The sequence below is a fragment of the Pagrus major genome, chromosome 5 (assembly GCF_040436345.1).
Source record: "Pagrus major chromosome 5, Pma_NU_1.0".
Taxonomy (NCBI): Eukaryota; Metazoa; Chordata; class Actinopteri; order Spariformes; family Sparidae; genus Pagrus; species Pagrus major.
The window spans coordinates 19820487-19839894 of NC_133219.1; the positions used below are offsets into that span (position 1 = coordinate 19820487).

General features: G+C 41.3%; 1 protein-coding gene across 1 annotated transcript in view; it reads right to left on the reverse strand.

Annotated features, from left to right (window-relative positions):
• Positions 1-19121, reverse strand: part of srrm4 (serine/arginine repetitive matrix 4) — a 58018-nt gene extending 38897 nt beyond the window's left edge. Inside the window, exon 1 of the mRNA XM_073465573.1 lies at positions 18928-19121. Coding sequence (XP_073321674.1) covers positions 18928-19121 — 194 coding nt within the window. The remainder of the gene's footprint in view (positions 1-18927) is intronic.
• Between the last annotated feature and the right edge of the window lie 287 nt (positions 19122-19408).

A 19408-nucleotide genomic window follows, 5' to 3' on the forward strand; every position in this document is an offset into this window, starting at 1 on the left:
CACAATCATCGATGGACTTTACTGTGTATTTTTTTTTAAAAAATTGTAAAAGGAGACAAATGAGGCAGAATTTGATTCATGATGGATTAGCATTATTGGGGGAAGCTCAGATTTTCTTCTGAACGCAGTCAGAAATTTGCCCTGACACTTTACAAATTACAGACATGGTAGATTTGCACAGAATTAAAATCTCCATAAATCTTTGGAAACTACTGCAAAACCATCTCACGTTCCCGAGTAATATCGCTCCTGTGGGAATGGGGAACGGGGCTTAAGGCCAGGATTAGAGCTGATAGCACAGGCGGTCATCCACAATGATGACCTGAGGGCTACGATGGTACGTTGCTAACTGGCTTTTAGACTCGACTCCTCCAATCTTACGTACTCTAACCTTGGCGCCTGTCAGTCAGGCTGGAGGACTGTCCTCTCGCCTCAGAGTTTATGAGAAAAGATAGGGTGACTGTGAGATTATTCCTCCTTTCCAATACCATATTAGCCCCTAATCTCCCGCCTCTCTCGGCCCATTCTCAACAGGATGAGGTGTCGTTAAGGGCAGCGAAAGATGGAGAGAGGGATGGTGGAGGACTTTGCTGGAGAGGGAGTAAATATGTCAATCACTTGAAGTGCCGTGAGGCTTTCTTGAAGAGGCGGAGAGGAAAGTCAACAAGCTAACTCGCCTCTTCCTCTTCAACATCTCCACATCCGAGGTGTTCAGAATTATTAGAACACCAGACTACATGTCTGCTGGAGACTTCTTATGCAGAAGAATAAAATAATAAAATATTTCCTTATCAACATGCACACAGACAGTGGTTTTGATTCATGTGCACCTGTGTTTCAAAAGCAGTTTTCTGCAGGTTGAATAAAGAGGCAAATGTGCAGGAAATCAAGGACTCGGATAAGTGGATTAAAAATAGACTCTATTCTGCTCTTTGACTTTGACGTTGATATCTCAGTGCATTAAGTTCTCCCTTCGGCCATCATGAGAAGGATTATGCCACCAGTCAAGATCTATTTGTTTACGCAAATCATCACTTGATAGGCCGAGCCCCCCTCCCCTCCCCTCCCCTCCCCTTCCCTCCTCCTCTACCTCGACTGAATATATCAAACAAGATGAGGGCGTCCTGCAGTCAAACTCTAGCCGGCAGCTCGGTGTCCATCTCATGATTTAAAGTACTGTGCCGCATTCTGCTGCAGTAAGTTCTGAAATAATATTCAAATATAGACAATGTAGGTTAATGTGGAAGTTGATGAGATCAGGCAGATGTGCTGCAACTCCAGACTACGAGGCATTATTGCAAACATGGTTCGGATTCTTTCTATTTTAAACCTTTGGATTCTCTGCCGAAGGTTCCCCCGGTGCAAAAAACAAGAAAGGCAAAATCAAAAAGTCAAACTTCTAGCACAGCGTTAATAATTTAGCAGCCTTCCACAGAACTAGGAACTCATTTAGATGAGGACAAAAGGCACTCGTGCATCGCCCTGGCCGGATCAAAGGCAAATCATTAATTCGAAGCCTCCTGTTGTAGTCGGATCTGGTGTTTTATTGCAACTAGATTTCCTTAAACTGTCTTCAGAGTCAAAGAGAGTGCTGAGACAAAGCAATTCTCTTTCTCCTACAAGGGCACTGCTGAGCCCGAAGTTTAAATTGAATGCCCCAAAATAACCGTTTAATTATGTGGCTATCGGAGAGGCTTTCATGTTTTCCGAATGAATCAGGGCGAGCGAGATAACCAATTCTTTCATCGATGCAAAACTGAAAAAAAATTAAGTCTCCCTCGCTTCTATGAAAAGTGATAGGAAGCCACTGAAATGAGCTCATATGCCAGAGACATTAATTATATTTCTTATAATTAGGTAGAATATCCCCAGATCACCCCGATCCATGCCAGATAAATTTAATTAGTGGACAAATTCAACAGCACATGCAGTGTCCATATCTTTATAAAGCTTCTGAGGCTGGAGGATGTCTTTAGTTTAGCTCAGTTTAGTTGTCAAGGTATGGTCACAGCAGGTGATAAAGCTGTGCTTTATTGCAGATTTTAACCCAGTGCTGTTATGACTTATTCTTTTTGAAGAGCTTTTTTAAAAAAAAAAAAAAAATGGAGGGCTTTCATCTGAAAATATGCAGCAGCAGCATTTCACAGACACGTATATATGACTCCATGTGAATTCCCAAATGTTTTGAATTCTAAATATTCACGGCACTCCGACACACCCGGTGACTTGTTCTCTGCTTGTCAGAGCAAATCCGTCATTGAGTGAATAAGTTTGTGATTCATTCCATGACGGCTGCCTATAGCTAGCAAATGAATTACTGGCCATGAATATATAACAGACTACGTCTCCATGATGAGGACTTTGACGGCTGAAAAGTTAATTAAACTTGGATTGTGGAGGACTGGCCTTGGTTGATTATTTATGGATTAAAATGACAAATAAAACAATATATTACAGTAAATCGAGGACAAGTTTTTCCAATGGGGCCTCAGCATGCTGAAATCAGGAATACATAAAAAACAGAATTGCATAAGAAAAAGGATAATTTATATCTTAACAAGCCTCTGTGGGGCTATACTGAGGCACAGCAGTGCTTTGAGCTAAATGCTAACACTGGCAAAGCAACATGTTCGTGCAAAGCAACGTGAGAGTTACACTATATTGTCAGAATTCTCACACAGAGATCAAACAAAACAATCAATTTGGACCCGGCAACATTTTTCAGTAATTGATTTACAGGAAAAGAGGTACTGATATTCTGCACCTTTCTACAATCTCTGTAAATGTATTATTTAAAAAAAAAAAGAAAGATTTGTCTACATAAAAATGTTATCAATATGACCTTTAAGTATTAGACGAATTAAAAAATCCGACCCAATGATGTGCTGAAGGAATAGATGAGGTATTACCAAAGTCATTACAATCTACCCAGAGGGGGACACGAATTAATTTCACAGCAATCTTTTTAATAATTGTCAAAACATTTCCAACGTGAACCTCACAGTGGCTCTATAAGAAAAGTGAAATGATCACCAAAGTCATTAAAAATCACTGTCTGGGGATCAATAATGTCTGTGTAAAATTCCAAAGCATTAATTCAATAGTTGTTGAGAGATTAGTCTGGATCTCCACAGAGCCATGCTGCTAGTTTGGACCAGCTAAACATATGACTTACCACAACCACTAACTAACCACTGACTACTAACTAAACACTCTTATCAACATTGAACACAACAACAACATGAATTGTATAATTTGACTTTATATAACTTCTTTAGATCGTCGTCAAACCCTTAAATGACTCAAAATGGCCTCTGAGTGAATGAACCAGCCATGACGTTGCTAAACTGCAACTGCAAAGTCATTTCATTGCATCAGTAGCTACTGGATCGCTTACACTGACCACATTTAACATATGTCTAATGACTGAGCCATTCAGCCTCTTGCTACTTAATTAAGGGAATAAATGATCCATTTACAGAAACCAAGACAACAGAAACACTGATCTTGTGGTGTCTGGGCAACATGCTGATGTAATGTAAAAATTGTAACTTTTTTAATGATTTTCTGCAGTCTGCAAATCTAAAATTGCGCGCTTGACCTATAATATGCTGAAGTCATTAGAATTTGAGAGCTCATGCACTTATCGATGACAAAGAGAAACAAATATGTTTTGTTGTTATTCATTTGGGGCTGGCTCAAGAAAGTTTTTCTGATGATGAGTTAAAAAAAAACCCTGTAGTATCACATAGTCTAAAAGGGGATCATATCTCCCGTCTCCTCTCAGTGTGATCTGGCCCGACAGAACAGGAGATTTCGACTCGACTTCTGAGCATGTCTCTCTCACTTCGGGAACAGCGACAAACCTGTCAGCTCCATTTGTCCTAATCATATCTCAGTGGGATGTGCCAGCTACTGGAACGTCATTGGGAATATCACTCACACTCACACACAAGTAGCACACTGGGAAGATGAGCCTATATACGAACAACAGCGTGTACCCCCTGTACAGCCCTCCACCTGCAGCACTGTCGCTCTTTGACCTTGGCGTTGACCTTGACATGGCAGCGTCTTTCACTGCTCAGAATCAGCTTGTTACCTGGCGAACCTGATCTGTTCATCTGATGTGGCATTAGGCAGTGTGTACCTCTGAAATTTGACTGGAAGCTCTATAAGACGGTCGTGCATGCTGGAGGAAAAATGGCAATGAGAGCTACACTCTGGAGCTTAATTGTCAGTAAACAAATGGATTTAGTAAGTCCAGTTTGTTCTTCACTCACTGCTGATTAGGCGGGAAACTTTATTTAGTCACACGCTTTATTGAAGCCCAACTTTATTGTTGAGACATACTTTAAAATAAAGGAACCACAGGGCAAGTTGGCGAACAATAGCTGGTGAGCTAATTGCTATCATGTTAGTAACATCGCTCTCCAAACTCCCTTATCTTATCTATGCAGTGTAGCACCCCCCCTTAATCATTTCATTTAATCATATGCAATTTGTTAAAATGTCTAAAAACAGCTAGATCTTTTTTAAAATATTTTTTGTTGAGTTGTGTACTCACATTATCTTTAATGTTTCCAACATTGCTCATGTTTCATTTGGTTGCCTGTCGCTACAACTTCTGGGGGAAACTTCAGATGAAATGTCGAAACGTGACTGAACGTCAATTGAATGAAACTAAAAAACATTTCCTCATCCACGAACATTTGCTGCCTGAGTCACGTCAGATAGATTTTAAACGGCAATGGCGGTTGTTTTACAATGAAGAAAACAACAAAGAGCTTTGTAAGAAGGGAAAAAAGCTCTTTAGGCCTACTAGCTTGCTAAGTTTTCGTTAGCCTGCTGTCAATTAGCAAGCTCAATAACTCGACTCGTGTCATAACTGTGTGAAAACCATTCCTCTTTTGTAGAGCAGTTTGTACTCTGATAGTGGAGGTTAAATAAATGTGGATGGTGCAACAAAGCTGATTAGCTACAGTAGCTTTCTCTTTTTTTGGATTCTCCGGCTGTCTACATCAGCCTTGTCAGGACAACTTGCTTGAATGGTTAACTGAAAATCTGCGTGTCAAAGCTCACCAAAGTTGAACTTGATGTCAAAGATTTGACTAGTTCTACTTCGTTGCCATGAGCAAATCCACTAATCATGTCGATTACATCTAAATTAATTTCATTGATTATGCTACAGAATTTCACAATTCAGTCCACACACTCGATAATGCTCCCACAAACATTTATTACCTCCTTTTGCGATGTTTCGAGCCTGAAACATCTCACATATTTTCCTCTTTTGTCTCTCCCTCCACCTGGTGTTTAACATGCTTGGATGTGCACGCTTTTATAAACATTTTGCATGATTAGTTTCTTCTCAGCCCATCAGAGTCCTTTCATTTTCTCTCTTTGCCAATTCCGACCCATCCTCATGCCGTTCACATTTCAATACCAAGTCATGGTTTTTAATGTTGACATTAACTGAGCTTCTATTCCAAGAACAGCCATGTTTAAGTGATAACTTCAAGGCTCTAACATTTAACACCACCAATTTGTGAAAACAAGCCAACGTGAGACTGATTTTTAAACCGACAGAGGAGAGACTGGTGGTTTACATACATCGTCTCTGTGATTATACTAAACTGTGAAGGCTGCTGCACTGTCTCTGACACTGTGTGTCCTTGCTACATTAAAATGTTCCCTAGAGCGGCAATAACTGCACAAATGACTGGCTGCTATATGCTGGGAGTGTCTTAAAATTGGGAGACACTGGTATTGATCAACAACCCTGTCAACCCCTGAAATATAATATAGTCATTTTACTGCTAAAAGGCAGTAAAAATTACATTATCACTTTTAAAAGCATGCTGCAAAAATGAATCCTGGCTGGAGGGTACATTTTTTGCTCAAATAAGAAGGTAAAGCACAAGGCAAAATGTATTCATTATTTATGAGTGAATATTGAAAACTGGAATAATAAGGTAATGAGGCTAAAGTATTGGGACTACTTCGCTGGGATCATAAGAGCTTTAGTGGTATAAATTCTTAATGCAGACATTTCGTGGCTGTTTGTTCCTTTTCACTGATTGAAAAGAGCCAAAGCAGCTAAAAAAACAACAATTCAGACTCTCAACAAAGCAGCTGTTCTCTGACGCAACTTCGCCGAAAAAGTTGCCACGGAGCAAACCTGTCTTTCACTTGCGTAAATCTCAAAGGCGTCAAAGTTTTGTCATTGCGTGACATTTCGTGTCAGGAAGCGATGGCAGAGGTAAGAACGGGGTGGAGGGAAGGAAGTAATGCAGAGGGCGGGCTAATTAATTCCTCCGCTCCCATCTCCGATTGCATTGGTGGCATCAACACCGCCACAGTTTGCACCCTTACCCCTGCATTGCTTATGCAAATGGTGGCAATTTCACATGAATGGCAGATCGTCTTCCTGGAATGAGGATGGGCAAGGAGCGAAAATGAAAAATGGAGGAGGAGGCTGGGACGTGGGAGCCAGTCAGCCTTGAAATGATTTAATTTAAGTGATGAGGAGCTGACTTTGATAAGTTTGCATTTTAATAATGAACACTATGACCGCTTCAGGGGTCCAGTTACAAAGATGTAGAATACTTAGCAACAAAAAAATGAGACCAACAAAGCTGACAGTCAGTCACTGTAAGACAAAACTGAGGCTGAAGATCATTGTCTGAGTGTCCTCTGTGTGCCGGTGTCGGTGTGTGAGAAGGAGATTGTGTGTGTGTGTGTGTGGATCTAAAGTAAATAAGATGCTCCTGGGAGTTTTTTGACTCTGGAGTTAAATTTGCTGCCAGGGGAGAAAGGCTCCAGCTTATTATGTAGGATTTTTTCAGATTTTCCAATATACCAACTGTGGGGTGTGTATGCATATTTAATGAGGCCTTTTGGCTCGATGCGATTTTAGACTGAGAAGGATTTCAGCCTACTGTCATTATGAGTAATTGTGCTTCCTCATGGCACATTCCAGTTGGATGTGGCAATAACTATCTGTCTATCCCCCAAAGCACCACTGATCTTATTATGATTATGACTTTTTCTGCCGCTGTATATTCAAAAACCTGTCGCATATCATTTGTGTTGGGCCAACTGCGAACTTGGGAGTTCATCACACAGGGAGTGTGCCTTCATCGTATGTTGTATGAACGAAGGTGCAACTTGGCAGTTTACACTGTATGTTAAACGTTTTTCATTCTATGGTGGAAAATTTGAAGCAAATTAATTCAGTTTAATGGAAAATTCTGAATTCAATGGAGTCGCTTGCGGGGGCAAGGTACAATATACTGCATATATTTTAATGACATCTGTGCTATTTTATTTCTTAGATTCTCTTTTTCTCATTTACTTACGTGATTTTCTTTTAATACATATTGTATGAGCCTTATTGAAGGGAGCCGAGAACTTCATTGCCAATGAGTGCTTCACTGTAAGTGTTGTGCATATGACAAATGAAGAACTTGAAACTGAAATGTGCAATTCAGCAAGCCACCTTGACTTCGACTCTCTTTTTCTTTAGAGGTCAAAAACTATTTGTGCTGTACATTTTTTAAGTTAGTAAGAAATGCACCACTAAACAGCCATGATTTTCAGTTAATAAACTGTGTGGGCTGGCCAGGGGGTAGCTACAAGTTTTGAAGTTTTAAAAATCTCTGAATTTAGTGTCCTTAACAAAAGGCCTATGAAGGCTTTAAAAAGTCCCAAATTGAACTGTACAAATGTCTTAAATAGTTTCATTTACCCATTGTATGCAGTAAGGTTGGTCATAAAATGTTTCTCTATCTGAGTGCAGGCAGTTGGCAGACGCTACAGACCCGAGAGTGGCGGACTGAGGTTTGAGGGGCAGGGACAAGAAAAAGAAGGGCACCAGCGCACAGAAACACATGATACATTCATAGTGAACTGCAAGGGCAACCTAGATAGCACTTTATCACATTTTAGCTACCAAGAGGACACTTTCGCAGCGTTTGTTCAAACATGGGTGCAGCAAATGTGCAGAAGGCTGTTTTTGTTGAGTTTCAATCAGCACCATCAGACTCCAAAGACATAACTTCAAACGAGGAAGACGAATGCATGACGCAACATCACTTCTGTGCATGTGACACAGCTGTTCTGATTAAAGCTGTTATTGCGTGTAAGCACCAGAGCCTATTGATCCCATCCAATGTAAACAGATGACCTGAAATCTTCAATTCATTGGTTGATCGATTCAGACTTCTCATGGAACTTATCCAGGTCCAGGTCGAGTTTAATTGATATATCACGAGTTATACTAGTTTCAATATATTATATGATAACAAAAACTTCCAAGCCTTATCATCCTGTACTGGCTTCCTATCACACTTTGAATTACAATAATTTTCTGATGTCTCAATGTTTGTTTTCATCAGTAATTGCTGCAAAAAGAACTGGCCTGTATTTTCAATTAGGCCGAACTGAGAAACACAAAACATGGAATTAAACTCGTCAGTGATAACATTTATTTGAACAGGCTTTACAAACTGTGAGCCTGAGTCTTTAAGATTAAACAAAATCACATTAGGAGGCAAAATCTGTCTTCCTGTTTGCGTTTCTCCTCAGTGTTGTGCCTCTTTGCTGCAGGCCAGATGATGAGCAGTTAAAAGTTGAAAGTTGGCTCATATCTTTTTCATGTCGAGAGACATCCCTGGTTTGTGAAGATCTAATAGGTCGTAATGAGCGAGCCGTCCCCCTCTCTCAGCCACCACTCTCGTTGGTAATGAATCGCTCAAAGGAATAGGTCATTTCTGACTGTCTGTACGATTTACTACCATCCATTTCATGTATAGAGCCAGCGGAGGACAAAGGAGTGTTTCACCTTCTCTCTCATCTATTATGAGTTTATTCAATGTTGTACATTGTGTGCCTACATATAATTCAATTCCCTTTTGGCCAAGACTCAAGAAAGGATTTCTATTCATGGGCTGGAATATGATATTCAGTAAAATGTAATAATCTTGGCTGCCCCAGTGTCCTGAAATGGACAATCTGAAAATGTCACTCACAGAGTCTCCACTCTCGTATCTTTATTTCCTTCCTTCTCTTCTCCTCTCTTCTCTTTCAGACTATTATTAAAGTCATCCTTTGCACTGGTGTTATATTGATTTCCATCCCACGTCTTTACTGAAAATAATGACTAACTATTTCTCCCTTTCATTTCTCATTTTCCTCTCCCTCTCTTTAACTCTGATTCTTTCACAAAATACAGAAGCCAATTACATAAAGCTGTTTGCTGTTGGACACACTGCCGATTCATACTAAATGTGTACACATTTCTGTACGAGACAAAAGTTTGGTCTTTTTTGTCCTTTTTTAAGCTTATTCGGTTGTGTCAGCTTTAACCTTGTTGTGCACTGGTTCGTCAATGTAAAAAAAAGCACACAATATCTTCATTCGAAGCCTTTGAACAAGGTTAAGCAATGCAGAAGCCGCAAGAAGCCAAGCTGAAAAGTCCATTGACGTATCTGAGGCAACATCTGTCCGTTTGGGTTACTGTAGCCAGAACATTACAGGGCCAAAGCTCATAGAGATAAGAAACCTCTAATGAAGTTTGAAAGACTAAAGCTAGTGATTCAGAGTCTGTGCTGACCAAACTACAGAGAAAATATTTCGCTTTTTACAGAAGAAATCAGTGTTGTTACATTTCAGATACGCATTGATAATGAATCCCTGTTTTTGTCTCCTTTTATTCTTGCAGAGTCTGCACTTAGCAAACTGAAATGCACACACGCACGCACACACACACACACACACACACACACACACACACACACACATTTTGAACAACCAACACAATTTACTATGTTAATGGACTTAAATGCCACGAGTCTCTCCAAATGTCAGTGCACTCGATTTTAACATACGGTGAGTGCAACCAGATCCATACTGCTCTGCATCAGTCTCAAGTTATACATGAACAGCTCAAAATCCAGTGAAGAAGACAGTAAACGTTCAAACAGGGCTAATGTTTTTTTTTTCCTGTTATGATTATGGAAATAAACTAATTCAGGCGTAAAAACTCGAGCTCAAACAAAATTGGTTCCCCCTTCTCTGCCACTGGAGCAGAAAATTCCTCTTTAAAGCAGACAGATTACATTTTTGCCTTATGTTTTACTGATGTGGATTAAACATCTACATCTTTGCACACAGTTTCAATAAAATATATTTTGTTGTCTGAGCGTCATCGCCAATGCTCAGAGTTGGAAAATAGACTTACTCAGCTCGTAAATAACTGTGAGAAGCACTGATGCTTCACCTTTAGTAGGTGTTTAACGAATTATTCTACCTTTCATTTTATATTTGGTGTCAACGTGTTATGAGAAAAGCACCTGAGAAGCTTATAAAACATGATGCACGGTTAAATGCTGGAAGAAAAACTGGTGGCAGAAAGAAATAAGTTTGCATATTTCTTCTTTCAATTTCCAGTCTCTTAGCCAAATGATTCTGTTTCGGTGCTTAATCTTGAGTGCTGTTTAAATCAGGTTTGTATCTTGAAATACTGGTGTATTACATGACACTACCCTGCAAAGACACAACATTGCAGTTCTAAGAAAACCACTAAAAAGTAACTGTAATGCAGGTTATTTCCATCCCATGGTAAAGTCTGACACCGGCAACACCTGCACCTCAGGAGGAGTCAAAGATTTGCCTCTAAAGGTCATACTAGTGTGACTAAGTTTAAGTAAACTAGCAACTTGGCTATTTGAAGGTCAGGAGTGCCACATGATGTCTGGCCCGAGGCACCAAGATATCCAGAAAAGGGCCTGTTCCTGTCAAACTGTCATCACACTTGATCTTCAGATTTGTAAACTATATTTTCCCCACAAATCTAGAAAAAAAAAATTCTGCAATGTATGAAAATATTCCCCTCATGACATGAGACTTTGCAGCAGCCAGCAGCTGCAGGAGGACGGCAGTGTGTGGCCTTTCCCTCACAGAGGTAAGCCACATCCTGGAAACTGTGATCCCTGAGGAGGAATGTCACAGCAGAAAGGGTTAACTCTGAGCTCTTTGCTTTCATCTTGGAAAAACGCTGCTGCTGCTGCTGCTGTTCAGCTCTGGAGGAATTATCATGTTGAACCGCCATATAGCGCCACATGTGTCATTGTAGGTATGTTACTGCATGTGCAGGCCCATATATGTCCAACTTCCTGTGGGTTTAGGTAGGTCACTTGCAGATGGATTAGAGGCACTAACCCTCTGAGTACAGCAATAGTAACGCATATAATGTATACATATATGCTGGATGCAAATATCAAAGACTGTGACTGCTTTGAGGCACAGCGGTTGTTACCCATCATGCTGAGGCCACATTAAACATCTATCACAAGTTAGCACTCAAGTGCAGCATATCGCTTCCCAGAATCGATGGCAGTGTCGCTGGAGCTAAACTTATTTCTCATCGTGTTGAGTTGAGCCTTTGTGACGCAGAGAGTGAAATTTGAAATGTCAAAGTGAGCTTTAAAAGCCAGAAATATCACCTGTTGAAGTAATTGTTGAGTCATTGGCATTTATCGATAACACCATAACCCCCTCAACCACTGATATATTACAGCCATTTTGTGCTGTGGCCCGGGGAATGTCTTTCTTATTTTACCTTTAATGTGCTCTGCTGTTCTCGCTGTCAGTTTTTTTGGGCCTGTTCATATTGAGAACAAATCCTTTCACTGAATCCTCCAGTAAATAACACACATTGGTTATATATGAAGACAAAATAAGATAAATAAGAAACAAAACTGTACTTTCTTCTAGCTGTGTAGTCTATCCTGTGTCAGTGCCGAAGCAGAGAGGGACTTGAATTGGCACGATCCTACGCTGCAGGTAAACAGAGAAAATATGGATGGTTGCAGTGTTGCTAATTTAAACAGTAAAAACAACCCATCTGAATGGCCTCTGCAGGTTGCCTTCACTGTACACTTACTAATTGCTACTTAGTACCAGCTCAAAGTATTTATGTCTAATGGAAAGGATAGTCAGTAAAGGATTTTTTCTGCTTGCTCAATGAGCCTTTGTGAGAAACACATTGCTGACTGTGCAATTGCAAAAGAAATAACTAATTCATCTTCTTATAAATAAAAATTCTTAAACAATAATGTACATGCTTGCTCAGTAGTTTTGCTGATAAAACCTCACTTAGTCTGGAATGACCAGTAGCTTAATGGTAGATATAGTTGTATAACAGATTTATTGAATCAATTCATTGACCTAAAGCAACATTATGTAACTTTTCTACCTTAAAATAACAGCTTCAGAATCATGTTGATGGTACAGTGTCTTCTAATAGGGTGAATGGTGTCTCTATCACTTGTTTCTGCACTATGTAACTTCAGTGAGTTTTCAACACATAACATTATGACGTAATGAGTTTTGTTTGTAGTTAGCACCTACATTACATCTGACAAACTGTTACAGACCTGGGATTTGTATGTACGACAGTGGTGTTGCACTCAGAAACTGTGGGGGGCGCCAAATCGCAGAAAACACAGATTTTTACATAGTGTTGCTTTATTGTCACTTCCTCTAGTTTTGCGACTGTTACCGTTGGATTTAGTGTTAAGTATCATCCCATAATTGTGACTTCTAGAGACGCAAATCATTGCTGTCACTCCACTCGAACTAAACTAAACATTCTTGTACTGTATGACTAAAGATACGATTCAAATACATTTCTTAAATCGTCCCTTCATGTTTTGCTTCTGTATAACAACAATATGATGACCTCTCCCTGATATTGCATCATTTCTGCTGTTAAAATGATTCTTTGTTCTGTGAAAGGTTTCAAAATCTTTTGAAATTATTTTTATTTTAGCTGAGCGATTCATTCAGTTGTTTAGAGAAACAGAGAAATATCTGCACATCTTCTTACTTATGCAACTCTTTTAAACCACATCACACAAACTGCACAAAATGCTTGATCTTCAAGCTATAAACAACTCTGTCTTTGTTACAAACAACAAATTAGCAATCGTATAAGTCTTCTGCATCAAACTGTCCTTTTTCCAGCAACACTTAGCCTTCTGTTAAAATCTGGGTGTGTTGTTTGAACCCCCGTTTTGAAATGCATATTAGATTGTCCAATCTTGTTTTCAGCATGCAAGGAATATTGCCAAAATCAGTTCATTTCAGAACTTCAGAGACACAGAATCCACCATACATATTTTTAATTTCATGCGGTTAGATTACTGTAATAGTTTCCTTTAAATTGCAAAAATTACACAAAATGCAGCTGCTTGACAACAAAAACTAGAAAAGGGAACATATTGGTCCCTTATAATGTACATTGGGGACCAGTTTGTGCCATGTATTTTCCTAATGTTTATTTTTTCTCACATATTCATATATCTTGAATTTTATCGCTGTCTCGGTTTCCCTGAATGCTTCTCAATGTGCGCCTACATGCTGTAACAGTGTTTACAGGTCTTAATCATGAAGCGCTGGTTTGATTCTAATGGATCTGCCGTGCAGAAATCAATGCCAAATATAAATCGACACCAATTAGCATCTCCGTTATAGCTCCTATTCCCGTGACATATAAAATGCATCCTGCTGTAAAACACAGTGGAATGGTGCACCAAGTGTTAAGACGCTGACAGTGGTTTGATTCAAATGGATTGGCTATGCGGGGGAATCGATATCAAATGTGAATCCATTTTGGTGATAAGTCTGATTCCTGCCCGGGGAGTCGGCATCATCTCTTGCTCTGTTGTCAGCATGCCTCAGCAGCCGCATCCTGTGCACTCTGAGTAATATGACACAGACACAGAGAGGCCGAGTTAACGCTCAGTGAAAAGATACTGCGAGAAGGGAGGAGAGAGATACTGATGTGAGGAGAGGAAGGGAAGTCAGGGAAAGATACTCAGCGATGAAGAGAGCAGAAGCACAGACAGGGAGATATATAACGGCAGACAAACCCCTCGTCCGTCACTAAATCATGTTTGCCATTCTTGCTGAGAGGAAGAGAGAGATGCTTCGTCCCACAGGGGAGCTCTGCCGGCTACTCCTTGATGTTTCTGAGACTCTGTATCCTGTATTCATTTATTCTCACACTTAGAACATTTTAAAGGCTCGATTTGTGGACCATTTCCAGCACGCTTTGGTACAGACATGGCCACTGTAGAGATTCAAACCCCAGACAAATCATTTCCACTGCAGTCACAAAAGGTGTGGACACAAAAACATTACATGAAATTAATTCTGATGCGGAAAGTAACATGAGTGGGCAGAAAATCATACAGTTCGTAAACCCCAACCCCCACATTACATATTTTGAAGACTAAACAAAGGAGAGCATTCGGCACAGTTTACAGAACGACTTCCAAGCTCAACCATGACCGACCACACACACTTAAGTTGTGGACAAACAGTTTTCCTGTGAAATGGAGAGGGGTTATAGAGTTGTAAACTAGAAAATACTACATGACCCATGAACCTCAGCAGTAGTAAATTTTAGAAAAATGTTGTTGCAGTTGAAAATTCATCCAAAAATAAATAAATGTCAGCTACATGTTTTTTGTACATACTTTGTGATTGGCTGTTTGTTACAGAAATTCTGAGGAATTGTACTTGATTTGTTACCTTAATGTCTCTGACCTTTCTTTTTATTAAAAAAAATATTTTTTTATGCATTTGTACATACTGGGTACTAATATTTCAATCAGGAGAGTTTCCTGCAGATCAAAGCTGCAGGACTCTCAGTCACTATCACTGACTGCAAACCAGGGGCATCCAAAATAGCTCCTCTGTTCCTTTACTGTGATTTCAGGTACACCCACTTTCAGTTTTACCTCAAAATAAAGTGGTTAAAAGAGGCTCTATGGAACGTGTGTTGTGCTGGAAACTTTATAAAGTCGCATCCTTTGAACTCCACAGAAGAAATCCACAAACCAGCAGCATTAAACGACTTCAACAAAGGTCTCATTTTTCACATCACCTTACAATCTGCTCACATATGGCTAATAAAAAAGTTATTAATACATGTAAATTGCTACAAATTGTTACTTATTGCCCCTTTTAGATGATGTGTCATGTTTACAACCTGTCTGATTTTCTGGACTCGTGTGTTTGTTGCCATGTCAGACTTTGTTGTTGCCTTATATTCCCAGATTTAAGCTATTTACATGCTGAGTTCAGAGTTATTATAACTAATGGAATGGCTAGTTATAAAAATGACACCCAAGCTGTAATAAAACTAAATTATCCTTTATTGTAACGCAATGGTTTTAATATGATATGTTGCAGCATTTAAGATAAAATTCCCCCTTTTAAAAAGGCGAGACATTACCGCGACATTACTAGCTTAATGATCACATTAGCAACATTAAAAGAAAGTGCAGGCAAGCAGAAAGAGAAACTTAATGACTCTTTATTTACCCTCAGAAGTCAGATGAAGATGTTTCAAGATGGTGTAAAATAGGCAAAGGAATACACATTTTCCCGACCTGACTGAGTGTTATGTCAGACCATTGATTCATACATCTGCCCTTGTCTTTCCTGGTTCCCACGAAGTCACCACAGGAGTTCCACAGAGATCAGACAACACATTTCTCCCCCACCATGTGAAATCCACATCTCTCCTTGGCTCCTTTGTTCACTTATTTTTTTACCGATCGGCATTTCAACTCTGAGAGAAACATGAAATCCTCTCGCTGCTGTCAAGATGTCTCACCCACTTGGTTTTTAAAATCATTTTCTCACACCACTGGACCCGATATTCTTCCCGTTGTTAACTTTTATCTTTACACTGACACTTTCCCATCTAGTTTTAAGCACGCGATTGTTCAGCCTTTGGTGAAATGGTCCACCTTTGATTTGTTGATTCGACTTTGTGGTCAATTGTCAGGCTGTTGCTGGGCTAGCACTGCTTTCTATTCTGAGGTGTTCCTGTTATTTTGTCCACCCGGCTGTATATCCCCACTGGTGCTGTCAGTGTACAAGACCCTCTCCAAACCCCTTTCCTCTCCTCCTTGTTAAACCAGCATCTGCTGAGGTAAGAGGCCTGAAACCCCCTATCACACACACACACACACACACACACACACACACACACACACACTCACCCCCTCCTTTGCACTGCATTCACTCGAGCCTGCCATCTGCCACAGAGTTGGACAAGACCCCACTAACACGGCGGCCACACACACACACACACACACACACACGCACACAAACACACACGCTCTCATTTCTAACCCTCGCAATTGCTGGACAACATTTCCAGTACAGATGCACGTGAATGCTCACAACTACACGCGCACACACACTGCACAACCCAAAGTTTGCCAGGCTGCATATTTAATGAGGAGCCCCCCCATGAACAAAACAGCTTGCAGGGTCATAATGGTTTGGAGGGGAGCCCCACCCCGCCGCACAGAGCCAGTGAACTCCTCCCCTCCACTGTGTGACTGGGCCTGAAGAGGAGGCAGCAGGGAGGACAGAAAGGGGAGGACGGAGGGAGAACAACAAACTCTAATTACTCCTCTGTGGCTCTCGGGCCCCTCCAGCATTTTTAATTTGGGAGTTAAAAGAGAGAGGAGGAGGAGAAGAGGAAGGAGAGTCGAGGACGGCACGGACAGAAAAAAGACCCGTGCTGATTGAACATGAAACGTCTCCCTGTGGCTCCCCTCTCTTCTCTCCCACTCCGCTTGTTGTACATAATGCCCCCTCACTTTCACTGCAATTGTTCTTCATCACCCCTCAGTTATCCACAGTGAATAATGATGTTTCCTCTCGGAGAGAAAGAGGTAGAGGAGCAAGCCCGAGGCCATGCATTCTGATGGTCTAAGCATTCCCCGGTCACACTGCTCGGGCAAAAATCAACAGCACAGCGGGGAAGGGAGGGAGGACGCCTGAGCCTCCTCCTGCATCCATATTCTCTGTTTGTTTGTTGTGTTTTACTCATTATTTACAATCTGTATCATCCCAAAGTCCCTCTGTATCATACCCTCCTGGGCGAGAGAGGAGCGGACTTTCACAAACAGACACTGGCGAATTAGCACCATTATGTCTTCTCTCTGGGGACGTTCGTTCTCGCTTTCCCTTGCCGTGCTGCCATCATCGTCACTGTCACCCGGACGGAGCCCGTTCAGGGGCAAAGCCACTTGAGGAGAGCCTCCTTCACAGAGAAGCCGAAGCTGAAGAGACAGCTGGGCCCCGCTCCAGAGTCTCTGGCTATTTGAAAAAAGGCTGCTCAGTTCACGGCAGCCACATTACATTTCCTTTCTTGTGGGTACATTTGCTTTGTTTCAATTTTTTTCCCCAAGTTTCCTAAAATAGATTTTAGTCCATCGTGTGAACAAGGCTGTTGTTGATTGACAGGAAAATTGAGGATGCTGTTTATTTGGTTAGACCGCTGAGCAAAAAAAAAGGGATGTTTGGTCATATTCTCGCAATAAACTGTTTTTTTTATCATACCCTACAAGCTAATAAAATCCTTTATAACCGGGCCATGTGCAGCATTATGGTCCTGCTGTAATAAAAGCCATTAAAGACACATTATCTGGTTCACTGTGTCTTTCTGCTGCCTGTGCCGATGTGGGATGAAATGGGCCATTCTAATCCTCATTAACATAGCTAATTTCACATAAGAGAAAGTTGATAGTGGGTGTCAAAACCATTCAAAGATCACCCAAGCAAGCCACATCGTTTGATGCACAAGGACGCATGCGCAACTGGGCGCTTGCAAGTGCGGTTGTGTACCTGTTGGCTCATTTGGGTGTTCTGTCGCATATGCCGTCAGCCCATATCAAAGGAAGCAGCGTAATTGCCACTGTTGTGTAGCGTTTGACAGAGCAGAGACACAGCAGGCAGGGCAGCGCACGGATTGAAGATGGCCGGTGGTTGATCGTGCACGCGGGTAGCAGTGACGATGAGAAAAGACGAAGGGATAAGGAGGAGAAAGGGCAGCAGATAGATCATCCTCCCCTCTGGGGCTGCAAGGGCTACAGCTAACCTTTGGTCGGAGGGATGAAAAGTGGAGGAACAAACATGTGACACGCTGCTCCTAGAACAGACGCTGGCAGTGAGCCATGTCTCAGGAAGGAAGAGGGGACAAGTCTGACATTAGAGGCATGACGATGCTGCCACATGACCTTTACAAGGGGACAATTAAGTGAACGTCACAGTTCTCAGGCCAGCTGTGTTTGGCTGTGTGTCATGTGTGTGCGACTGCATGGAAAAGCGAAGAGAGATCATATGAATGAGCATAATGAATCCCAAAGACATATTTTGAGGTCTTAACCTCTAAAGGCCTCTGTAACACTGATTTGTGGGTCAAAAGATGTAATTTGGAAGAAAACTGAAGGGTTTTATTGTGAGTTGCGCATAACTTTTTGAACATTTATTCGACTGGATTTCAAGGGAGTAGGTTCTTACATGTAACATGTAAACTATAGTCGGTAAAATGCTGTTCAAACAATGGTTGTTTTGGACGAAGACATCTAAACTAATTGCTTTATTATTAACAAAATGTACAGCTGTTTCAACCAGACAACTAGATTATCTTTTGACCTGCAAATCACAAAAAGCATGGTCTTAGGGACTAGACAGATTTTGCGAGATATGATCAACTTGTTCTTTGTGTGACAGGAAAGAAAACATAAAAGAAATATTCAACAGTAAGAGCTTTGGGAATTGAATGTCCTGTGTGCTTGTGTCTTGGCATGTCCAGAAAACAAAGATCCTGTTCGTGACGCCCAAGACGAGTTCAGTGGTTCTGGCATCAGATCATTGAGAAACAATCAATCATTGCCTTTCTTAGCAATCACTCGCTTGCTTGCAAGGGAGTTACTTGCTCAAAAAATCAAAAGCTCGACAATCTTAACCAACTCTCACTGAAGCAGTTGGGCAGCAAACACATTTCACATGGGGGGGAAACAAAAGACTGCAACAAGAAAGTTGAGAACTCACTTGGTCACCCTCCTGCGGGCGGTGATGCTGGCCACGATGACGCTCTCCGGTCTCGGGGTGGCCACAGCCTTGAAAGTCCCCTTCCAAAACTTCTCAAAGAGCTGCTTCTCTTCCAGCTGATGGAGGCCGCCGGTGCTGCCCTGCGATCCCAGGGACGGAGAGGGGCCAAGCTGGAGCGAACATGGGGGCTGCATCTTTGCCTCTCGGTCTCCAAACCAAACCAGTAGAGTCTATACACTCATGGACACACACACACACACACGCGCACTCTCAATCTGGTTGTTGCTCAGGAGCTGTCCAAGTACTGAATCAAAATACACACATAAAAAGCGCAGCAAGTGTTGTTGCGCCGTCTTCTCGTCTCGCAGCAGCGGGTCAATGTGTCAGCGCGTCTGTCTGCTCTTGGCTCTTGTAGCGGGAGCGTGGGGAGAGGGACAAAAGCTGACCCTCTCCAACTGGAGTCTGGGTATTGTTCTCCCAG